This window comes from Thermobia domestica, chromosome 3 (genome assembly GCF_964235325.1).
Source record: "Thermobia domestica chromosome 3, izTheDome1.hap1.1, whole genome shotgun sequence".
In the NCBI taxonomy this organism is placed as follows: Eukaryota; Metazoa; Arthropoda; class Insecta; order Zygentoma; family Lepismatidae; genus Thermobia; species Thermobia domestica.
In genome coordinates, this window is record NC_137456.1 from 322,374,136 (window position 1) to 322,400,494 (window position 26,359).

Consider the following 26,359-nt stretch of genomic DNA (forward strand, 5'->3'; position numbering starts at 1 on the left):
GTTCGTACTGTTTCTTAGACTGACAATGAGAAGAAGTTTAGAACACAATTAGGATTCACTAAAATATTGTCAAATCAGTACAATAACATTATTATTATTATTATTATGGAATCAAAATTCCAAGGTTCACTAGTTTCGTAATGAAAGTGGCAAGAATTTTCCAGTTTGGTCTGAAACGTTTTCATCTTCAACACAGTTAATTTTAATAATAACATGATCACAAGGAAATTTTCTTTTCTCTTCTGGAAGCAAATAAGGAAAAAGCATATTAATCCATCATACTTGTACTAAAAGTCTATTCTTTCTTGCTTTGCAGAAAGTTTAAATTTTGCCTGAGTTCGGCATGATGTTGAATGAATGATTAAAGATAAGTTATAACGCATCTATAGCATTTTCTTTTTTCGTTTATGTACAGAGGGTAAAGGAGACGGTAATGATGAGATGGATCATAGTGGTGAAATGACTAAGGTGGAAGGAAACGGTAGAACCCAGAGAAAATCCACGCATACAGAGTTTGTTCAACACAAACCTCACATAGTGGGTGCTGGGATCGAACCAGGGACCTCATGCGCTCACCTAACTTGTTACTTGGGTGATATCCCCAAAAAAAATTTCACCAACAAAGAATTATACATGTCATACTTGTGCTGTTATTTGTGAGTCAATGGCGCGCTCACAACTTTTGGTCCTTTAACTCCTTGCGTCCAGGTGTCATTTTCCTATGTGCGTGCTGTAATATCAGATTTTCATTTGCTGTTAAAAGTCTGCGTAGACCGTTATATAGGGCATAGTTATTGTGCGCGCGTGCGGAGAGCATTCACATTACTGATAAAAACAATTATTTGTATTGTGGAACATTTGCACTAAAAAAAAAGTAAATTTTGATGTTCTGAAGAGATATTCTGCTTCAGGTTGGCAATACTGACCGGAAATCAAATACAAAGTCTCTTCTTTTTTTCTTTTTCCGATCTCGAAGTACGATCCCGAAGTTGCTAATTGTTTATTGTCAAAACAAATACATGTATGTTGTAATTGAATGCACGCTTAGGCCTGCCATCTACTGAGACAAGACTTTTTTTGGTTTTTCTGTCAGTAAGGTGCTGTCACCTAGGGAGAAATAGTAGAACTAATTCTTGCTTTGCATCCACTAAATAATTTCATCATCTTCAGGATTAATACAACCCTTAATAAGGGTTACGTTTTCATGACGTCCTCATGAATGTCACTGGTATTTTGCAACGGAGTGTCTTAGGATATCCACATGGATGTCATTGGTATGCAATAGGTTCAAATAAAAAAGAATATGCGACTAGTACACGTGAAAATACCTTCACCTATTTTCTATACTCACTTTGTCGCTAGTAACTAAGGAAATGTTTTACATAACTTAATAGTAAGCACTAATCTTATATCTAGAAATATAATTTCTTCTTGTTTTATTTCGACCTTGTTTAGGGCCTTCCTAAAGAATTCCTCTGTTGCTGCTTTCTCCCTTAATTATTCATCCACATGGAGAACATGCTTAAAACATTAGAACTCAGAATCTAACGAAGACCCAATATTTCTCTGTATATCTTGTAGATGTTCTCCATATGGATGAATAATTAAGGAAAACAAAGGCAGCAAGTAGCAAGAGAGGAGTTACTGAGAAAAACTTCAGAGAGGGTCGAAATAATACAACAAAGGAAAAGTTAATCTTTCTGGATGCAAAGTTAGTGCTTATCTTTAATCTATAAATGTTTCCTATAGCATTCATCAGCAAATGTTCTAAATATTTATTTCTCTATTTTTTTTTTTTTTTTTTTTTTTCAGTTTGGCAACACAATGGTATTCTTGTTATACTTGATGGCAAAAAATCCGAGATGTCAAGAGCGAGTGTTGGAAGAATTATCCACGCTAGCACCTAAAGGCTATCCTATAACAGCAGAAGTTTTGAAAGATGCTCATTATCTGAAAGCTTGTGTTACTGAAAGTTTCAGGTAAGGTATCATAAAGTCAGATCGGAATCATCATAGATAAATGAACCAAGCAGGAGAGAAAATAATAATAATAATAATAATAATAATAATAATAATAATAATAATAATAATAATAATAATAATAATAATAATAATAATAATAATAATAATAATAATAATCCATGAACTACATATATGTGACAGTTCCCTATCTGGTTAACAATTTATAAAGAAATCTTCGGAATTTTACCCGCGCAGTAGTCCAACTCAAGTTGATTAGTTACAATGTGGATTAACTAATAATTTAACCCCTTACCGCATGTCGTGCCATATATGGCACATACCCTTTTTTCACTTTAGCTTTTTTGTAATTTATCAAAGGCATCAAATGACTGTTTTGTCTGCTGTGTGAGATATTGACGTGTATGAATAAGAGATTTTGGTGTCATCTGACATGTTTTTTGTGAGTTGTAAGTGTGTCATATATGGCACTTACTTATTTCTCGTCGGAATTAAGTGAAAAATCTAAATTCAAGTTTTAATTTATGTTTCAAGTTCCCATACGACGATTTCCAATACTGATTATTTGTTTTAGCTAAAAAAAAGAATCATGCAGAAAGGGGTTAAGAAAATAAGATTTAAAAAAATCTCAAACCGGGAAACGAAAACGCAACCCGTGCAGAAGAGGTAAAATTTTAAGAGGATAGTTGGATCTACGTATATTCATTTTATTTCCCTTGTTTTTAGCTTAATAATACGATTAACAGAAATTTAGTTAAAATTTTGACACACAAAGTTAGCACAATTAAAAAGAATAAAGCACTTATATGAAATCTTTTTATAAATATATCTTTTCGTCATCTTTTCATATGGAAAACAATAAAATACTTTTCATATATACTTATATGAAATCACAGCCGTCGTAAGGTGCTCGATATATGAACACAGGATTGTCCAATCACAGCAGGGGTCTGTGCTACAATCCATGGGGTACGAGTGGAAAGCACTGATCTCGAGAGTGAAAAAGTATCTGGCTGTTCTGGGAAGAGAACTGGGTGGCGTAGTGGTTAACGCATCGGCACGGTATGCCGTAGGTCCCGGATTAGAATCACGGTCCAGTCAGTCACTTTTTCACTCTTTGCGTTAGAATTCGCACCTATAGGGGATTTGGTGTGTAAAATAAAAAAAAATCGTTTTTTTTATTCCTTCTTTCATTAGTATATATAAAACATTAGTGTATCTTCAAAATAAGGTTTATCATTGTGCTATGGTAATCACGTAAGAGCTATGAAGTAATTTAAAAACCCTTGCAATTTGGGGAAAAAAAGCGTTAGTTTTCAGAGTTAGAAATATGAATGGTAAGAAAATTACTACTTGTCGAATTTGTCCTGCACATACGAATAGAATTTCTCTTTATGTCTTTTGTTCCTATAATTTTGATTAAAAATGTTTTTATTATGTTAAAAAAATCTCTCTGCAATATATGTTAAGGAAAATATAGAATAAAAAGTACTTACGTCGTAGTTACGAACAAACACACTGTTAACGATTATGTGTTAATGTCGTTCATGTTTAATATTGACAAAATGGACTTTTGTGACTCTAATTTTTTTTCTTCGACGCTTTGTTTTTGTCTGACGACGAAACGTTCAGACTTGAAAGCTAAGTATCTTTATTTATATTTAATAATTCCCATACTTATTTGTTCATAACCATCATGTAAGTACGTTTTAGTTTACTTTTCTTCAGTCCACATTGGAATTTCTTGTTTTAACCTCTTGTTAAGTGAAGTGTTATATTTACAGGGTTCTTCCAACTGCGCCTGTTATCGCACGAATAATCGAAGCAGACATGAAGCTCAACAAATACTATGTACCTGCTGGGGTATGTATTATATTTATCTTTTTACTCACAACTGTTTTCTTTATTTTGCTATTTATAACTGATGTTTGATTATAAATATTTATTATTGATTGTATTAAGGTAAACAACTAATATAGTATCGTTATAAACAAGCAAGTAAAAACCCTTCTAACTTTTAGTTATTTCATTCTTTAATGAGTTATCATTTCGCATATTCAATACTGTGTATATTGTACATTTTGTGAGAAATTATGGTCAGATTTACTATATACCAAAAATTTAAATAAATAAATAAAACTTAACAATTTAAATGTGTAACATCGTTCTTACCATATCTTCTAGCTGGTGACATACTTAGGAAATGTTCATGATTATATAAAGTATTTTTATCTTAGTCACCATGAAGTAAGCTAAGCCTACTTATAGTCTACAACATTTTTACCTCCCATAGCGATCTCCCTACACACATCTCGCAATATCCAGGTTGAGAAACCCTGCTCTACATATTATACTATTCAGTGCAATATTGTACAGCTTTCCATTATCCAGGTGTTTTTTTATACACTTACTGCAAGATATTACTAACGGACATTTTAGAAATAATCCGCGCTTTGGGTTACTTCATTAATATCTCAAACATTCAAATTATTTCTTTAAGAGTACATAAGATTATTGTATTAAAATTTACCTTTAAATTAGAATTTAAAAAGGGTCGTCGTGGCTTAGTGGTAGAGCGTTCGCTTTTGGTGAATAGGGTCCTTGGTTCGATCCCAGCTCGCGCTAAGTGAACTTTGTGGTAAACAAACACCGCGTGCGTGAGTTTTCTCGGGATTCTTCCGTTTCCTCCCACTCTTCATTCCACCATTTCATTCACTTATCATCACCGTCTCCTTTAGCCTAAACGGCATAACCGTGGGACGTAAAACTTAAAGATTTCATTTCATTTTCATTTTAGAATATAGTACAAATAAAAAAAATGGAATTATACGTGCGTCAAAATTTAATTTACATCAGTGATCCAGACACATTTTGTGGACGATTCACCAATACGATATTTCACTGCTCAAGCGAAAACCAAAAGACAATGCGCACAGCTGCAGAACATAAGTTTTTTACACATCGATAGTAGAAAGCACATAAGTATCTAGTTTGAAGTTGCTAACGAAAAACAAGCACTCAACCACATCTGAAATAGTCTTAAAATATTTACTTTTAAAGTGTTTAAAATATCATTCTTAGCAAATCAAAATTCCATAACTCTTAGCAAAATTTCCTGACCTTTCTCGGTCTTGTCAAATTCTCTGACATTTCCCGCTTTTCTAGGCTTGTCGCCATCCTAGTTATAAGTGTTGTAGCGAATATAAACACGCTTAATAAATTTCGAAAATGAAGAATGCTATTGACTTCACTTCAGAGTATAATATTTAGTGAAGAGTTAAAACCTAATCAAACTATGAATAATGTATACTAACACTTTTCATGTTCGTGCCCATGTATTTTTTCCTTACTAAAATTATATCTACCCACTGGTTTCACACAAATTGTTGAACGTATTCATTGATGTTTACATAATTTTACCGGTATGTAGCCAAATTATGATGGTGATCAAATTAGAGACGAAGCCAACTTAACAGCATTTATATTTGATATTTGAAGTTTCATTATGCGCATTTGGGATTCTTAAAACAATAACAATCTGTGTGTGTGCATATGTTAATATTTAAGTATGTTGTTCTTATTTGGCAGACCGTCGTGTTGTGCCATACGTGGTTTGCATGTATGGAGGAAAGAAATTTTCCCAATGCTAGAGAGTTTTATCCTGATCGATGGTTGAACGACAAAGACCAACAGAAAATGAGGGCGTTTCTCCCGTGCCCCTTTGGCGCCGGAAAAAGAATGTGTCCTGGAAAGAGGTTCATGGAACAACTTGTTCCGCTTGTTCTTGGAAGAGTAAGTTATACACTTCTTTCAAGTTCTTTGCAAATTGCTATAGATTATATACTTCACTAACCTTACTCTGTAGTTTATTAATATGGTTTGATATTTTATTAACATTGTTCAAAATGCCATTAACATGATTAGATACTTTATTAACATTATTTGATACTTTATTAACTTGATTAGATAGTTTAATATTATTTGATACATCATTAATATAGATTAGACTTTTTACTAGATGCTGTATTTACATTTTACATTAATAATTAGATAACTTATTAACATTATTGGTACATTATTAACATGCTTAGATAGTTTTTTTTAACATTATTTAATATGTGGACTACATAGTTTATTAACATTATTTGATGTTTCATTAACATGATTAGATACGTTATTAAAATTATTTGATACTTCATTAACATAAGTAGGTTCTTAATTACATTGCTTAATATATCTTCAATATGGTTTATTAACATCATTTGATATTTCATTACCAAGGTTTGATAGTTTATGAACATTACTAAATAATTTACTATATGCTTTATGCACATTAATTTTATTAACATAATTAGGTAGCTTATTAACATTATTGATAAATCACTAACATGATTGGATAGTTTGTTAATATTATTTGATATTAATTTGTTAACATTATTTGATATTAATTTGTTAACATTATTTGATATTAATTTGTTAACATTATTTGAAATTTCATTACTTACTAACATTATTTGATCCATTATTAACATGATAGTTTATTAACATAACTTGATGTTTTAATAACATAATTACACAGTTTGTTAACATTATTCGATACTTCATTAACATATAGTTTATTAACATTGGCTGATATTTCGTAAACATGATTAGAGTTTGTTAACATTATTTGATATTTCTTTAACATGATTAGATAGTTAGTTAACATTATTTGATGCTTCATTAATATGATTATATAGTTTAATACAGGGATACATATAAGCAACAAAATTTTACTAGCTCAAGAAAAAAGCTACCAGCCCACATCCCAATCGTAATTTTTATAGTCTTTACTGGTTAAGAACTCGCCCGGGCGAGTGGGGATTGGTTATTTGTATCTTTGGTTTATTAACATTACTCGTTAACATGATTAGATAGTTATTAATATTATTTGATACTTTGTTAACATGGTTAGATAGCTTATTAATACGGATAGATAGCTTATTAATATTATTTCATACTCTGTTAACATGATTAAATAATTTATTTATAAAAGCATCCAACCATAAAGAAATATATAACAAGAAGCGATGTGTGTCGATAACTTATAAAATTGTGTTGATCATTGCCGGCCTTAAAAATTTACCGCTTCGTGCAGTGGCATCATTTCCCGCTTCCCCTTTCTCCAGAAAGAACAAATCTTAAAAGCCATGATTTTAAGTATGCTACCCCCATCATGAACAATGAAGGGGAGGGAAAAGAGTAGTGGCACTCAGAAAGGTCTAAACTCTATAAATACAATCTCGTTGTGTCTGTTTTTTAAATAATAATCTATTATGTTAGTGGAAAATAAAGCAAACACACCTACAGAGAAAAGATGGTAGTCCTTTTTATAGAATTCAATATCGAGCTTCAATCTCAATATATCAGTTTCCAATTCCAGTACAACCAGCTCTTTTATCTTTATTTCTTGATTTTCTTTCTACATCTGTTAAAAAAATTAAAAGAAAGAACTTGTTTCCACCTTCAATGATAAGGAACTTGTTTGTAACAAAGACAAGACTAATTTTCGTATCAAAACTGTGATAACTAACTAAATGTAACAGGTGTTCGCTATTGTTCGAGAACTGAATTTCTGTATTTGACAACAATCAAGCAGTTCATGCAGGGATTTGTTTGACCGTTTGTTTTAGCACTGCTCATGCGACCTCAACATGATATGATTTATGAATGTAGTATTCAAATAAAAGGTCAGCTTAGTAAATTTAACTACCATCATTATGAAATCTGTTTTCAACAAGAAATATTTGTTTTGAATAATATAATATGACAGATTTTGCAGCCCTTCGAAACTTACCACCCCGTGCAAATGCACGTGTTGCACATATGGTAGAGCTGGCCCATGAGATAGGGCTTTGATATGAGTGAGAAAGATTAGAATGCTAATGAATGAAAATTAAATTAAATTTTTAGTTTCATGTTTCACAAATATGTCCTGTTGACTAAAGAAAATGGATCTGAATAATAATGAAAAACTTAGTGGGATGAAAAAAGAGGAAGAAATGAGATAACAGTGAGAGGACCCATGAACACGATATTGTTACGACAAACTTATATGGTTTGGAACCAATCCAGGAAACTTCGTATCAAAAGTTTCCTCCTCCTCCTTCTCCTCCTCCTCCTCCTCCTCCTCCTCCTCCTCCTACTACTACTACTACTACTACTACTACTACTACTACTACTACTACTACTACTACTACTACTACTACTAATAATAATAATAATAATAATAATAATAATAATAATAATAATAATAATAATAATAATATATTTAGCAAATCAACGAGCTCTTCCTTTAACATAAATAAAATCTGGGACATTTTGTTAACATGATTACATAACTTGTTAACATTATTTGATACTTAATTAACATAGCCAATGACCAATAAGCTTTTTTGTGTGCACTGGGGTTCTTATTCTGATAAATACTTCCTGACGTTAGTTCAGCAACCATCCTGCTGCTATAATCTTCCAGGCACGAATTGAAGAATGTTCACTTCTAAAGATCTTTACATCTAATTCACCTTAATTCTTTTCCAAAAAAAACACCAATATCAAAGTCACAGTTTCTTGGAAAATAATTAAGATGATTAACATGTAAAAATCTTTAGAAGCCAACATTCTACAATTAGTGCCTGGCATATGATGACAACAGAACTGGTTACTGAAATATTACCAGGAAAGTAATCATCAGGATAAGAATTTCATGGCACATACAAAAGATTAGTCACTGTTAACCTTTGCTCTCCTTTCCTTGATTTTTAGTCAAAACTATTAGTTCTTATATTTTATGTGATCACTATTTCTACATAAATTAATGCCAAAGGTTTTATATTAATGTTTTATTGCATACGTTAGAAATGTAGGGCGTTTCAAAATGGATATCGGAATTTTAAGACTATGTAGTATTTATTACATTTAACGTGCAGTCAGTTTCAAAATGATTGTCGCATGTCTATAAATATGTTGTCGTAGGAATATAATTTGATAACGATTTTGCCAGGTATTTCCTATAATGTTAGTATGTGTATAATCGGCAAAGACATGTATGTGGTAAATTTCATGTCAAAACAGCAGTAAATAAGAACAATAAAACGAAAATAAAATTTTCTTGTCCATTTAGCAATATTTTGTTTTACTATTCTAATTTTCGTATTTATAATTATTTTCCTATGAAATTTACCACAAATGTACATTTCCCGATTATATGCATAGTAACAGTATTAAAAGTACTCTGAAAAATCATTATCAAATTATATTCCCACAACAAGACAGTTATAGATATGCGACAATCATTTTGAACATGACTGTACAATTATAAACAATACATCAAGTAAAAGAGCAACTCAAACAGTTTTTGCTACAAGTGTTCATTGTGAGCACCGTTTATCACACGGCACACATCGAGTCGATAGGCGAGTTCTTCCCAAACCTTGATCAATGTGTTTGGAGTAATTATTGCAACAACTGCTTCAACCCTCTTTCTTAAATTTCTCAATCTCCTCCAAATTCTCCACACAGACATCACTGGAATTGCTAATTCACGACTCGCCTTCAGAATTGATTTCTTGGAGCTACGCGTGACAGGTTCTTTCACTCGTTCAACACATTGTTCAGTCACTCTTGGTTGTCCCGTACTTTTTTCCTTTGCACAGACAGCCGGTGTTTTCAAATTGATGATAACCATCTACGGATGTTATTGTCACTTGGTGAATTTCAATTGAACTTAATGCGGAAAGCACATTACATTGTAACTACAGATTCAGTCTTTGCAAAATGTAAAACACAAAAATCTTTCTGCTCACTAGTCGCTATCTTTGCTAATTGGCTTCTAACCGTAGATAGAGGAAACAGTGCATGCGCATGTATGCGTACAAAGCTGTTTGAGTTGCTCTTTCATTTAAATGTATTATTTATAATTGTAATAAATACTACAAAGCATTAAAATCCCGATATTCATTTTGAATGTGTCAAAATTCAAGTAAGAACATCCTTATATTTTAATTTGTTTTTAAGTTATACAGTGCTATGTCACTTCCTCGTGCATTCCTATAATTTAGCTGATATATTTGAATACCACTCATTCTAGCTTTGGAACTTCTGTGTAAATTAAAAGACAAATTGTGACCAAAGCATATATTAACTAATAAATAATAGCGTTACAGTTTCGGCAAATTAACTTTGCCTTCATTAGACATCATATAATGTGTCTGATGAAGGCAAAGTTAATTTGCCGAAACTGTAACGCTATTATATTTTAGTTAATATATGCTTTGGTCAGAATTTGTCTTTTAACTGATATATTAAATAAAGGTTTACATGTGCTTCCAAATACAACTCTCCTGGTAAATTACAACTTTGCTCTGAACAAGGATCACAAATGATAATCGCAATATATTTATAAGGTTCTTCAAATTATATGAGTCAGAAAATTTTAAAGGAAAATCTTTACATTTTCAATACATTCGTACGATGTAAGTAAGGACGATATTTCGGATTATCCACTCAATATTTGTAATAATAAGAATAAATTAGTCCTGAATGTGTCCAAATGTAAATCTGTATCTTTCGCGAAAAAAGAAAACCCAATTAACTATACCTATACAATAAGTGGCACTTCCTTGTCTACCCCAAATACTATCAAAGATCTAGGAGTTTATATTTGATAGCAACCTTACCTTTGCTCAACACATTGACGAGGAGCGCATATAGAAACCTAGGTTTAATTTATAGTGTAGGACAGGATTTATAGGACAGAATCAACATTTATAAGGTTATATTTTTAGTATGTGAGGTCAAAATTAGAATACTGTTGTACTGTTTGGACATCGAATGTCATTAAATACTCTGATGCAATCGAAAATATACAGATTAAGTTTTTAAAAATGATTGCATACAAGAAAACAGGTTTCTACCCCAAAGTATATCCCCTGTGAAGAATTAGTAACGAATTTTAGTTTTCAAACATTAGAAAAAAGGAGATGGGTTTTTGATTTATTGTTCTTACATAAATTATTAAACGGTAAAATTGATTGTCTAGAATTAATTTCAGAAGTGTTATCCCGTGTCCCAACAGGTGAGACTGGAACAGCAAACGCTGGGACATTCTATTGTAGAAAAGCAAGAACTAACATATTACATAAGTCTCCTCTGTGGAGAATGTGTGTTTCGTATAACGAAGTGATTAGATTTCATGTAGTAGATGTATTTAGTATATCCGAAAGCAAGATCGAAACAATTGTCAGACAATAAATTTTGCATAATTAAACGACATATATTTGTGTACGTATAATAATGTGTATTAGATAATTATGTATACACTATAACTGGGCATAAAGCCTATTGTGTTGTCCTTATGGAATAAAGAAATAATTGAATATTTATTTGTTTATTTTGATACTTTTCAGTTAATCCAAGAATTTAAATTTGAATTTGAAGGAGATCTCGACTTGCAGTTTGAATTTCTCATGTCATTCAAAGGTCCAGTCAGTATAACCCTAAGAGATCACGAGTTCTAAAAGCATCAAGTCAACATTCCGTGATGTCTTTCAATCTCTCCATTGTCTATGGGGTGAAATGGCTTTAATAACTAAGTGTGAAAGCATTTGTTAAAAATGTAATGTATAATGAAAAAAAAAGTTACGTTTTTCAATGATTTGACTTTCACAAAAAAACGTTAGTACAAATTATTTTTGGATTTAGGAATTATAATTTTATTCGAAATAGAATCCTTTTATAAATATATTAAGTGAAAGAACAACAAACAAGTGGGTCTTTTACATCGACAGCTAGTCTTCAAACTTTTTTTTTTTTTTTGCTTCCTTGAAATTGTGCCAAAATTACAAATAAATAACACTTGTGTTTATGATAAAATTTAGAAACTGTCATTCCGAAATATGTAGTTAGTAACATATGAATGTCTAACCTGTGATGAGAAATACGGCTGTGGTCCGAAGAATAAGAATAAGAATAAAAAAAAGTCTTTTAATACTTATAAAAGGTATTTTGTTTCTGATTTTCGAAATGTTTTGGCGAACAGAATGCAGGGAAATTTTCAGGTATTCAACGTTTTAGTAGCTCAAAGGAGTTTCAGAGTAAGTACATGTATTGTTTTAAATATCGGAAAATTGTATTAGTATAATAAATCAAATTATATGAAAGGAAAAGATCTAATTGAAACATTATTTACTTAAAAAATCACTCAAATGTATTTTTCAATGGTCTACAATGGTTTGATACTGTGTTTAGTACAACAACAGAGTAGAACATGTAATTTTAGTGTAATTTATTTATCACCAATTTGTTAAACGGTGTTATTATCTGGGTAATTCGATTATCTATAATTGGCTATGAATAGGAGTTATATTATAACTTTCAATAGTTGTCTGTGTTACCTATTGTGTTTTTTTAAGTTTCCAATTATCTTACCAGCTTCTTAATACAGAAAATTTATTGTAAAACTAAGATGGCCAAAAGTTCTTTTTGCTGGCTTGAAAAGCTTGAATTTTATCAAACCAACTGGATTCTACACTATTGAACTGCTGATAGTGCTTAGATCAACGGCACTCGCAAGATTTTTCCAGGGAGAGTGAACATTTTGTATTTTACGTATAGAGTTGCCACAATTCTCCCTCTCCAAAAAGAATGGTACAAAAATACAGGATACTAATCAGGGGCACACACACACACACACACACACACACACACACACACACACATATATATATATATATATATATATATATATATATATATATAGTTTTATATAACAAACTTAGAGTACACACCAATCCCATCACTTCACTATCACCTATTTGAGTTTAGTAAGTGTAACTTGATACTTGTATTTTAAGGTATCTTATACGAGTTGAGATTCTCAGAAGACTGGTGAGGATACTTTCAATAACTGTTGTTACACGTGAGTTTGTAAAATTCAAGCAATTTACATGGGCCATGTTGTACTGAATGTCACAGTGGCGTAACTAAAGGCTTGGGGGCCTCCATGCAGACAGCGTGGAGTAGAGCCCCTTCTCTACGTCCCACTTCAAAATTGGGGCCCCCTGATGGTATGGGACCCCGCAATGCGGGATCTGCGGGGTCCTTATTTAGGCCCCCTGGAATGTCAATAATAGTTTTAATGGATGATAAACTTATGTTGATTTCTCTCGTTAGTACATTGTAGACTTATCAGCAACAAGACACTTTTGATACTAGCATTATGACCTGGAAGAGAATAGTAAAACTCTCCAAATATTAGCTGCAAATATTACTCTTTTGAAGGATATCTCTTGATAAATACCTCATTCCGGAGTGCGTTTGGTGAGAATATCCAATAAATATCGTTGTTCAGTATATCTACAAAGCTAGGCCCAAAAAGATCCGAAGAATATGGTTGTTTATTAAAAAAATTACTGCTCGAGCCCGAAGTCAGATATGCTTTGTAGGCTCGAGTCCGGCCTGCGGGCTTGGCCTGAGCCCGTGCAGATCTCTACCATGAGCAACATATCTCATCATATTTACCTGAAGTAAACTAAATATGCCTAACAACGAAACAGAACTTGATCTAGGGGATATCCAAGAGTTATAATGAACACTGCAAAGTAAAATAACGTGTAACAAAATTCCAATACATTAATAATAGGGACCACAGTCACAACGAAAAGAATTAAACACAATCTTGACACAATTTGGATACGCTTGCAAAGCGATAAATAATATGGCTTCAACATAGACTGTTAAATGTGTTCCACTGTAAACTTGAAGATGTTTATATAAACTTTCTCAATGTAAAAAAGGTAATGTAAATAATTATTTTTGTTATCATTATTTATTATAAACTCTTCTCTAAACATAATAATGGTAGTTTCCTGCACGACTTTAATATTCTTTGGTTAATAATCATAAATATATCTATTTTATATAATACAGTCTTAGTCTATTGCTTCCTGCATATCCAGTACAAATTATGTAATGATGTAAACAATTGTATAAAAATTTGTGCGTGTGAATGTTCTATTGTAAATATATTATATTATGAATAATGTTATTATGTATAATGTTATTATGTATGGTTGTGATCATTTGTGAAAGCATTCCAACATTTTATCTATTTTCATAACTTGTCAGTGGCTGTAAAATATATAAATGTAAATAAATGTACAGTCTCTTATACGTGAAATGTTTTAGAATTTTTTCTTAACCTGACGATTTTTATTTATTATTACATTTTGAATAAAGATTTATCTTCAAAAATCTATGTAACACCACATAGGATACTTAAAAAAAATGAATACTGCTATGTAGAGATATATGGCCTAAGGACACCACTAAGCTTTATTTTTAAAACAGGGGCTATCTATGTCTTTTCTAACTATAGCTCTATTTGAATACCTCCAATTTTTTCTAAGATTTTTAAATCTGTAGTTTACGATCATATTTTGTGTCATGGAGTGTTGTTAGCTCTCCCTTTTAACATTTTTTTTCAAGGATTCGCCAATTTCCTTCAGAGTGTTGCTGCTGACATTTCAATATTAGGAAAAGTTTTGAGGTCAATTATACTGACTGCAGTAATACATTTGGGCAGAGTAACTGTCGTCTTATATGCGAAGGTGATTTTGCATTTTAACTATTAGAGTGCTAAAACGGTTAGTTCTAGCGACAGTAGAGATTTATGTCTACAATTGCCAGTGTTTTTACCAGACATATTTTCGTACCTTCGCATATACGACGACAGTTACTCTGCCAAATGCGTTATTTCAGTCAGTATAATTGACCTCAAAACTTTTCCTAATAGTGAAGGTATTAGTAGCAACGCTCTGAAGAAAATTGGCGACCAATCCTTGTAAAAAAACATGTTAAAAGGGTGAGCTAACAACACTCCATGACATAAAATATGATCGTAAACTACAGATTTAAAAATCTAAAAAAAATAAATATATAAATAAAAAAGTATTCAAATAAACCTATAGTTGGAAAAGACATTTTCGAACTCCGTTTCAAAGACAGAGGTAATTAAAACCCATTATTACGGTAAGGAAAGATTATTTTATTTATTTAACTTTCGTCTCGAAAAATTCAACACATCCATATCGGAATTTACTTCTTTTCCATCTATAATGTGACCAAAGTTTGCTTTTCGAAAGATTTCTAATTTCCTTTCCATTACATGAAGATTAACTGCTTGTGTTTTATTGAGGAATACTTACTACCCAAATTGCGAGAAGATTGTAGAACAGACTTGCTTTTCCAGTAACTCTTGAGAAATATGCAGAACATCCCAAAGTAAATGACTCAGAAACTTAACGAAGCTTCACGTTTTTATTTTATTTCTAAATATATACGAAGTAAGGAAAATACCAACAGAGACTTCAAAATAGTAAGCAAAACAAAGAGAAATATGACCAGAAAACAGTTAACTGTAAAGCGAATCTTGAAAGGAGATCGTAATCGAAAATTATTCAGAACCTTACTTCTCTCTTACCTATCTCTCTTTCCATTTCAAGTAGGAAAGAGAGATATATTTGTGAACCGCCTGTCTCGGAAACAAAGCTTGGAAATCAATTAGCAAACATGAAATCAGCCATTGGACAAGGTGGTTATTGGGGTGAAAAACTATCAGATTGTCATTAAACTTGATTCACACTAAAATCATCACTCAACGACAGCTAATCGTACCACAAATATGGTGATTTTTCTCTATTATTATATTTTAAATAATGGAACATCTATCAGGTAAGTTTTATTTCGTTGTAAAAATGTAGCCAAATAATTCAGTAATGTTGTCATTGTTGTGTGTAGTTAGATGTTTTTTGTTGATCCGGCATTATAAAGCGATTTGAGATCTTTAAGACGGTCAAGATTTCTGGAAAATACGTTGGCCACATATAAGCCACATGAAGGAAATAACTTGGAGAGAAGAACAATGTCTAATTTTGGCTTCTTGTAAAAGTGTATTTTAATGTTAAAAAAAGGGGTCTTGGAGTTCTTCATAATTTTAGTGATGAATACAGACATAACCAGTCTCTTAATGTGTTTTACATTTTAGTTGAGCATATTAACATTTGAGTTTTGTGCAAATATAACTACAGATTTTTAAAAAAATAAATAAATAAAAAAAAAGTATTCAAATAGACCTATAGTTGGAAAAGACATTTTCGAACTCCGTTTTAAAGACAGAGGTAATTAAAACCCATTATTGCAGTTACATTACGGTAAGGAAAGATTATTTTATTTATTTAATTTTCGTTTCGGACATAACCAGTCTCGTAATGTATGTTTTACATTTTAGTTGAGCATATTGTGCATTTGAGCATTTGAGTTTTGCGCAAGCATAACGTGAACAAAGATAAAATTTATTATTTGTTTCTTATTGGAAGGCAATAATGAAATTGACATTAAAAGCATGGAATACCTTGGGGAGATTTGCAACGGAAATCGGTAAAATTTTTACATATGAATATATATAAAATCCAAAGAATTGTTTCTCCTTCTTATTCAAAAACTGTTAAATTAGCCACACTCTTTCGACTGAGTGTCCCCACCGGGAATCGATCCTGGGACCGCTCGCGTTAGTGACTACGCTACGCGGGGTCATATCCTTCAATTCAAACCAGAAGTCGTAGAAATAAAAAAAAAAGTTCGGTTTCAATACTGGTGCGCAAAAAGATATCGGAAACTATTTACATACGGATTTAGCGTCCGAAGGTATGTTCTATCTTAGTTATTATCTTACGATAGAATCCACAGAGCAAAAAGTGTAACAGATGGTGAGAAATTGTGGATTCAGAATCTCAGAAACAGATTCCATCCTCAACCTTATCTCATTATTTAAACCGGAAGTGAAAGATCTATCATTTCCGGTTTCAGTCATGAATCCCAATAGTTTGGCAATTTATCATAGTTTCTCAATGTAAAACGCACAAGAGAAAGACCAAAGACATTTCTTACACTAATTATTTATTTACATATTTTAAAAGAAACTGATTCATTATTGTGTACACAAATGAAGAAATAAACAAAAAAATAAATCAGTCAGTATTGATCTTAGCAACTTTTCAAGGAAAAATACACACGATTGTATAATACAAAACATGCATCGTATTAATGTACTTTTTAGCAACTTCAAAATGGTCGTCCGGAAACAATTTCTACCATTATTCAGGAAGTGTATTTTTCACGTCTTCTTCAGTGTAGTACTCTCCTGTGATAGGATTTCTGCCTAAAAATATAAAAGTAATATTTATTGAGTATTGTATATTATTCTTATGTTATGAAGCCAGTAAAGAAAGACTGCTTTAAATTCAAAGCACGAGGTTCTAGAATTAATTACTGTATGTTGCCGAACCATAATGCCTGAACCCATTTATTCTAAAAACGTAAGTTTACACGTAATATGATTGGTAAAAGTATAATTATACCTTAAGGAAGTCTTAAGTACTTATTTAACGACGGAAATTGAAGCATGTTAATAGTCATCCTATTTAACTAGTATTTGAACTTACCACTTATTGCGTATGCTATGTAACTTTTGCAAAGTTTCAGCAATTTTGTCTATCCACTATAGTGTTGATAAATATTGGTATAATTTTACACCTGGTATGTGGTGAACTATTTTTTTAACTAGAAGAGGAAGGAGCAGGCCGGTAGCCAGCCCAAAAATATAGGGAGAGCCAATCCAAGCATATTATAGTTAATCACCATATTAGTTTATTTGCAAGCCTATCGTGAAAATTTTAGGGGGGCCAGCAAAAAATTTAAGGGGGCGGCCCCCTAGATACGGGCCTGGGAAGAGTGTTTTTCGACAAGAAATTTTTATAGTGATATTTCAGGGATAGGAATGGCGAACGAAGCCTTTAGGAGGAAGAAAACACTATTTTGTGGGGCCTTGAATAAAGAGTTAAAAAAACTTATAAAATGCTTCATGTGGAGCATTTACTGTATGGGGAAGAAACATGGACACTGCACAAAAATGATGAAAAACGACTGGAAGCTTTCGAAACGTGGGTGTGGAGAAGAATGCGGAGAAGTAGCTGGATCGAGCGGAAAATGAATAAGAGGGTGTTAGAAACGGTAGGAGAAAAAAAGAACAATTTTAAGTATTATTAAGAAGAGAAAGAGAAACCGGTTGGAACATTGGCTAAGAAGGAACTATATCATGAGGGATGTGCTAGAGGGTATGGTGGCAGGAAAGAGAGGAAGGGGGCGAAGGAGACTACAATTAATGGACGATATCAAAACAGAAAAATCGTACATGGAGACGAAGAGGTTAGCGGAAGACGTGAAGCATGGAAGCTTCTAAGTTGCGGCAAATGACTTGCCAATAATGGCAGAATACCTATGATGATGATGATCAGAGAATAAAGTTGTCTCTACAATGGGAGGAAACTAATGAAAATATGTAGTTCTACAAGGAGCGAAATTAATATATATATACGCATATTACATTATATGTACGCATGTATGTATATTACATTAATATATATGTAATATATATACGCATAAAGAAGATATTACGGGATTATTTAAACATTGCATTAATTTGCCCTCACTATTTGGTTGCATCAATGAATATTAGTGATGTATCTACTTCATAAGTACTGTATCTTATGGCGGGTTAATTCCTATCTTAAATCTTACACATTATACCCTAACGTATCGTGAGACACAACCATGCTTGATCAATAAAATATTTCGCTCTATTAACTTTTTAATTAACACGCCATTTCTATTCAGCTGTCATGGTAATATAGCACGCTGTGAATTTACTGACACAGTCAACCATATTGAGGATAGATTATGAAGCTATTAATAGCAGTAAAAATTGTGTTCGTTAAAAGTAATCATAAACTGGAAAGGTTAAGTGCTTTGCCAAAGATTACTATGAAAAAGATTACTAAATACAGGCAAATCTCAGTTTTCCAAACATATTCCTAATATTTGTAACTTTTTAAAATAAACTTCTAGTTTTGTTACGAGAATCTGTTAAGTTGAATCGATTTTAACAACAATTTGGACTCATTGGTTGAATTGGAAACAAATTACGATAATAAAATCTATACAAAAAACATAACAACATGAAACTGACATTCGTGTAAGTACTGTTCATTAAAACATACTGTATTCACTACACTTAGTACGTATCAACTATAAAAAATGTACGTTTGGAAATTACTTCAATACGATAGAGTTGGTATAATTTTTGGCATCTTAATTTTCAATTTTCTACTGGTAAGCCATGTTAGCCTAATTCGACCACTATTTGCACTGCAGAAATATTTTGTTACTTCTTCACAACAGAAAAATCATTCCGTGTTTTAGGAAATTTATATTCCAGGACAAAAATGAAAATAAATAAAGTAAAAAGCATGAGAATTTTTAACATTATGAAATTTGATCCTTCACGAGTTGATTCGAAAATATGTAGAGGAAGGTGAGCACGATTAAACATGTTTTATTTACAAGAATATTGTGATTTTTAGACAAGTATCATCCATTTTGAAATATTTAAAACTTTGTTTCAAGAAAATAATTGTAGCCTAACACTATTTTTTTCTTTTTTTGCTGAAAACTAGAAAGGTACTCACCTTTTAAATACTGTATTTAATAAATGAGATACTCATATGAGCTGAGTTATAATTAAAAATAAATCGATTTCCACTACTGCTCATAATACAACAGTAGATGTTGCTGCTCTTATGCAGCACGAATAAAATACTCGGCAGTATTAAGAACAAAAGTACATCATGAGGAGGCTTCCAACACATCGCACTAGTATTACGAGAAATATTAGGGTATTTTAATTGTAGACCTACATGTACCAAACTGCACAGATTTGTTATGTTAAGCATGTAGTGAGTGTACTTGTAATAGCAAGTCATTCTGGCTCAATCAATGTTCTAATGCTGTGTTATATTTATGGTTATAATCTATGAAGTTTTAAGTATAATCAGGGATTAAATTCTAAAGTCATCAGTGAGGGGTCTCGATAAAATGTTATCTTCTCACGAGAGAGTAGCTTAAATTATGCAGCTTTATCCCAGCATGGACTTTGATATATTAAAGCAAGCAACCAATTCCAACAAAATAACTCATATCAAATAAGTGAATGATACTGTTAAAATTATATTACAAAACACTTTTTCATATATAAATATTTGAGACTGATGGGATTTAGTTTTAACTGAACAATTTAGTGGTAAAGGCGACTTCACCTATAAAATTGGTGCGGGGGCTTAGTCCTCTTGGCCTCCTGAGTCAGCAGCATTTTCCATAAAAAATAAAATAGTTATTTACCTTTGACTCACATTTTATTACTTATAACCGTACACGATAATTCGTTTTTGCCTCTTCCTGGGAGCATCGTCTGGCAGCGTTTTTTTTTTTTTTTTTTTTTTTTCAAAACAACACTGAACTGTTTCTACATTTATATTCTTCTGGCTGCTTGTTGGTATACGGGAAACGAAAATTTCTGCTTAAGCATAATTATGAAGATAATTAAGCTGACAGTGAGAGATATATAAAATTTGAGAAATAAAACTTTTAAAGCACAAAAATCAGCCACAGGTGACTCATTTATAACTTTTGAAATTCCAATGTTGCCACATCAAGAATTATTTTGAACTTAGGTAGAATAATTAGTTGATCTCTTCGGAAATGTTAGTGCCAAATTATATCGCGGAATTTTTATATATAAGAGATTTTAACGTTCTTATTATTAATGATATAATTCCAGTGTTTATCGAGACTGTCTTTGTCCAAATTTAATTTTGGATTCTTTGTCCTATAAAATAGGATTTATAGAGGACGACTAATGAGGACATCTTGAGTAAAAGTTGATTTCTTAAATAGAATGCTTAGATTCGCCTAGGTGTTTGGACAATCCTAAAACTGCTGAAGTTTAATTTTTGGAATTCCTGATATGTTCTTTTTTCCTAGTTTCGGAATCGGAATTCCATTTTGAGTTGAGTTGATTTTGAGTTTTACGTCCCTTTTCAGCAGCGAGGCTATATGAGACGTGGACCTACTGACTAACGTGGAATCCGAACCACATGAGCTCCTGCCGGGTACCGAACCCGGGCCTCCCACGTCAAAGGCGCCTACGCTAACCGCTTAGCAACGGAGGAGCTCCGGAATTCCATTTTGTTATTCCTATATACAGGCTCGTATTTAGGTAAGTGTTATCCTGTGCTCGAGCACAGGGCGGCAAAATTTTGATTTTTTTTTAAAGATTCACAATAAAGTAATATTTAAAACTAGCAACCTGCAGCGTTCCGCGCAAGCGAGAGAAATGTGTTAATGTGTTGAATTCGCTCTAATTACAGTAGTTACTGATTTATTAGCTTATCTGATTATTTTTAAAAAGTAATCTCTCCTATCTTCACCCGAAGGGGTAAGGATGAACATCATGAAAGCTGATGCCGTTAAACTCAGCGACCTCGAAAACTATGAATTCAACACTAATATCTGTCGTTTTCGATTACGTTTAAAACTCACCCCCCTCCCTGGGGAGTGGACTATGGCCTTGAAATTGAAATGGATTAAAACTGTCTCTATTCACCTCAACAACCCCAAAAACTATGAATTCAATTCTAATATTGGTCATTTTTGGATGGAGAGGCGGAATATTTTGTGCGGGGGCGGCAAATTATTTAGAGCACAGGGGCGAACATGACAATAAATACGAGCCTGCCTATATACAGGGTAAATCTGGCTACAAGTACAAACCACCTCATAAATGCTCGAACTAACCTTATCATCCAAGAGGATAGGTATACTTTTATAACCTATTAAAAAAAATAATTAAAAAAAAAAGATTTGATGGCTGCAATGAATCCATATTGCTGTGTTGTTTTCCGTATTCTATATGAAAAATCCTAGTCATAATGGGAAGAGAATCCCTTTATCTTTTATACTTTGTTGGTATATGGGTCCGCTCCTCTACATTTTTAGTGCTTATTGCTTTCATTTATCGAACATTAGATTTCTGTAGCCATTTTGAGAACCAAGTCTATATAAGTTATGCTGAGTGCCCTTCTATATCCTCGTCTTGTAACATAATTTAATAAACTCTTAAGAAGAAATTAATCCAAATCAGGTATAACTACTTTATTATTTATACTGTACATATAAGTCACTAGCGAGGCGTACATGTAACGACTGTAGTTACAGGTTACACTTTCCATTGCCAAAGAAAAAATGCATTATTTTCTATTTATCAATATACCATTTTTTTTTTTAATTACAAACACGGCGCTCGGTTTACGTTTCACAAAGCACGCAAAGATTGTTTGGAGTCAAAAGAACACTTACTGCATGCTTACGCCATTTATGCTGAAGTTGAAACGGTTGAAAGCTACCTATGCTAGCTGCGCACAAATACACTATTTATCTTGTCACCAGTAAAGCGATGAGGACGAAAATAGTACGTGATACCATCTCTAGCGTAACCAGGACCTGCTAACGCTTGCAACTGTAATGTGTTATAAATCGTAGTTTGTATTGCGCCGTTCAAAGTTTATACCTGGTAATTGAATAAGAACGTACCAGGCCTATATCGCAGCTAATACTGCACGTAGAGCCTTCAAACAAAAAATTGCATTACCAAATCGTATGTGTAGAATACAATACAAATAGTAGCGAGACCAGTGGCGTCTCATGAATACCCCCAACGGGGGGCAACTTCAAAATTTGCAAAGGAAAGTGGTATAACTGTTGGAATCGTTCGAAAGGACATTAAATGTCATGCAACTTTTAGAGGACAAACTTTGTCATATCCTTTCCCATTTAGCCGCTAGGGGCGTTGTTGCAGACTTGTATCTAACTACCCGTAGCAGGCCTTTATGTCAGCTAATAATGCACATAGAGCCGTTGAAGAAACAATTGAACTACCAAATCGTATGCGTAGAATGCAATAAAAATAGTAGCGACACCAGTGGCGTATCGGAATATCTCCAATGGGGATCATCTGCAAAATTTGACATGGAAACAGGGGTTCGTTGTGCCTCCATTGAAACAAGCGCACAATGGGAGAAACGTCGAGAGGAAACACGTTGGCGTATTTCTTCCTCACTGGCAGCAACACGGTCGCATTACTAGGTGAAAGTCAGATGGTGCGAGGGTGTTTCCTCTCGACGTTTCTCCCAGATGGTTGTCAAAAAATATTGGAAACGTTAATCCAGCAATGGATCGACAATATGTTGATAACGGTATGTATATGTTTCAAATATAAGTAACCCTCACCACTACACTCACGTGATACCAATTCTCATTCTTGATATCCGAGCATTTGAGGTTAAGAAATAAACGCTTATACCTTGTTCTGAGATATCATATGTTTAAACCTGTAGCTGTATAAACAAAGATAGTTAAACTAGAATTTACTGTTCAGGGGTATAACTGGGTAAAATTTACTGTTATGTCAGCGTATAACAAAAGGTTAAGCGAAATCGGAGTATTTTAACAACCCGTTCTAGCAAACCGATGCGAACCAGTTGGATAACACCACTGGTTAAATGTGATATAATAAACAACTACACTACAATTTCCTGCGCTAAGCGCAAAATTCAAGAATTACAATCTTTATTTTCAGGAATCTTGGTACTCTTCTTTTAAATGTTTACGTTGTTCTTATGTATACACAGAAGCTGTGTAATCTATTTTCTTCGGATGGGGTGTAGACCAAGAATTAAGTGACAACTGATGAGAACAACTTTTTGAATTTGAAAAACAGACATGAAAATTCAAAGAAACATTTTTACATCTACAATTTCTAATTTGGTAATACTATATTTTTCTTTGAGTAGTGTTTTGAAATTAAGCGTGGAAAAATGTAATGAAAGAACCGACATATTGAGAGCTAATTAACTGATGCTACGTCTTTCCTAGCTTCACAAGAGCTTTCATTCGGAGTTCATCATGACACTCAGAATAGCGACAACCAGGGAAATACTTAGAATTTTACATTTAGTAGCACAAAAATGTGAATGTTTAGCTAACCAGTTACAGCCAAAGTAAGTTTTTAAAAGTAATTTCAAGTGATACTCAAATAATCTAAGCTATTCGAATGCTAAAGTAATGTACAAAGAAATTATAAAGGAAGTAGAGAAGCAACCATTTGACGCTATTATTAGGGATAAAACGGCTGAGATTTCTGATCAACCTCAACTCCCAACTGTATTGAGGTATGTGTCAACTAATGATGAGGATTGTGAAAGAGTTCTTCGAGTTGACAATATAAACATTGATCCGACCGCTGCTAGTTGATAGAGCATTTCTTTGGTTACGTAACTAAATTTAATTGTAAAAATAAGCTTGCTGCTCAGACAATGGTTGTTCTTCCATAACTGGCCAACATAACGGCTTGCAAAAACTTGAGAGAAATACCCTCCGGTTCTTTTTGTGGGGTTGCTATGCTCACAAATTAGTACTGAAACAATGCGGAGAGGGTAGGAGAGTACAAAACATTTTTTCCAGTCAACGCAATGGCAATATAATAGCAGGCTGATCGAGTTTGCGTTTACATATAAAGCAGAATTTGAACAAATTTTCAAATTCATACAAAACGACATTAAAGAATGGGACAGTGAAACGGTGAATCGTTGGTACATAGTTCAAAAACTTAACTTTATTTATTTTTGTTCAACGTATTTTTCTTAAATAAACTGACAAAGTCAGCAATCCTTTTAAAAATACTGCAAACAAAAGTGTTTGACATAAACTTTGCTTGAAAAAAAAATTGACATAAACTTCGCTTGAGTGAACTGAGAGAACTTCGTATTCAATTTGATGCATTCTGTGATAAAAGTGAGGCAGAAAATAGCGAAAATGACTCCCATGAAAGAAGCAATGGATTGTGGGTGACAGAAAATCGTCATACTGTGCTTTGATTTGTGGAATTGTGGGCGCTTGTTCTTTTGTGAAATTGTGGACGTATAATTTATGTAAATTGGAGTTACGAATTACGAAACTGTACCTAGTATTCAACCAACTTTTCCAATTCGGCCTTACATTCTTTAAAAATGTTCTATGGAGCACATTTTGACTTTTCACAACTGCGGTCGGAACTTTCTGTAACATACTTCGGAGATGAAAACAGAAATCTACCTGTGTTCAGAATTAGCCAGTATCTCACCACTAGTGGTCTCTATGAAGGATTACCAGAAGCATCAAAGCTTACATATTTTTAATATTAACTATTCCTTCAACCAGTGCTTCGATAGAGAGGTCTTTCTTTTCATTAAAAATAATAAAAGCTTATTTCCGTAGCACACAATCACAGAACAATCTCTCTGAGCTTCCTTAATTGTCTGAAAGAAAATTGCTGAAGACGACGAAACAACATGTGTCACTCCGTATTTGAAGTTTTCGACAAAGAGGGTGCAGAATTGACCTCAAATGCAAATGAAGGTATGTTTTCGTCACATCGTGACTAATTCTTACAATCTGAACCAATAGCACAATTTAGTAATGTCGATAATAATAATAATAATAATAATAATAATAATAATAATAATAATAATAATAATAATAATAATAATAATAATAATAATAATAATAATAATAATAATAATTTGCTTCGTGATATATTAATTTTGCCTAAACTGCTTATACATGCAAGTTGATAACGTCTCGCCACTGATATAAGTGCGTCAATATTCAGATCTTGACCATTTTCTATGTTTTGAACCGGTTTAGGATATTCCCAAAATATCCAGCAACCATTGTAGTTTTACTACCACCTGTCTAGCAAAGTACTCTTCAGTGACTGTCATAGCAACGCATCCTATTATATTATATATGCATTTTATTTTATTGTTTTTTCATAGATTAAGTGCAAGAATACGTGCTATACGTATGGTTGGGATACGTCAGAGAGTTCCAAACTACCTTTATCTCTACATAGTATAAATTTACAACATTGCTAGATGTACAGATGATTAAGAGTATTTTCATATACTACGTATATTAATAATTTTCTTCACACTATATACGTACATTCTCTAATTGAGATATTCAGTTACTGAATAAAAACAATGAAAGTAAAAATTCTTTGACTAGTTTTCTAAATTTTTCCGTACCTTCCACTGTTTTATGGTTAGCAATTTATTATATACTCTAATTGTCACATACCTTTGACCTTTATAATGAAGTATAAGGATACATATGGAGGTCTTGTTTTCTTTCTAGTGTTGTAAGTATTTATTCTGGAATACAGCTCAAGTTTTCTTTGGGAAAGGTTAAAATGTGATATATACATGGTAATGGTAGAATATTGACAAATTATTTTAAGTTTTTTTTAAAAATATTCCTTTACACAAATCTCTTGGTTTTTCATCTACAATAAG

The 26,359-nt window shown here is 32.5% G+C and overlaps 1 protein-coding gene and 1 long non-coding RNA gene across 3 annotated transcripts in view; one reads left to right on the top strand and one right to left on the bottom strand.

The window, feature by feature from the left end:
• The window catches only part of LOC145681168 (ecdysone 20-monooxygenase-like), a 163,420-nt gene extending 149,231 nt beyond the window's left edge, over window positions 1-14,189 (top strand). For both annotated transcript variants that reach the window (XM_081752629.1, XM_081752628.1), the window contains exons 8-11: window positions 1,813-1,979; window positions 3,764-3,842; window positions 5,568-5,771; window positions 11,426-14,189. In XM_081752629.1, the coding sequence (XP_081608755.1) occupies window positions 1,813-1,979; window positions 3,764-3,842; window positions 5,568-5,771; window positions 11,426-11,536 (561 nt within the window). In that variant the 3' untranslated portion in view covers window positions 11,537-14,189. The remainder of the gene's footprint in view (window positions 1-1,812; window positions 1,980-3,763; window positions 3,843-5,567; window positions 5,772-11,425) is intronic.
• A 2,766-nt stretch (window positions 14,190-16,955) lies between these two features.
• Window positions 16,956-26,359, bottom strand: part of LOC145681888 (uncharacterized) — a 28,954-nt gene continuing 19,550 nt past the window's right edge. Inside the window, exon 3 of the long non-coding RNA XR_014130869.1 lies at window positions 16,956-17,235. This is a non-coding gene — a long non-coding RNA (uncharacterized LOC145681888). The remainder of the gene's footprint in view (window positions 17,236-26,359) is intronic.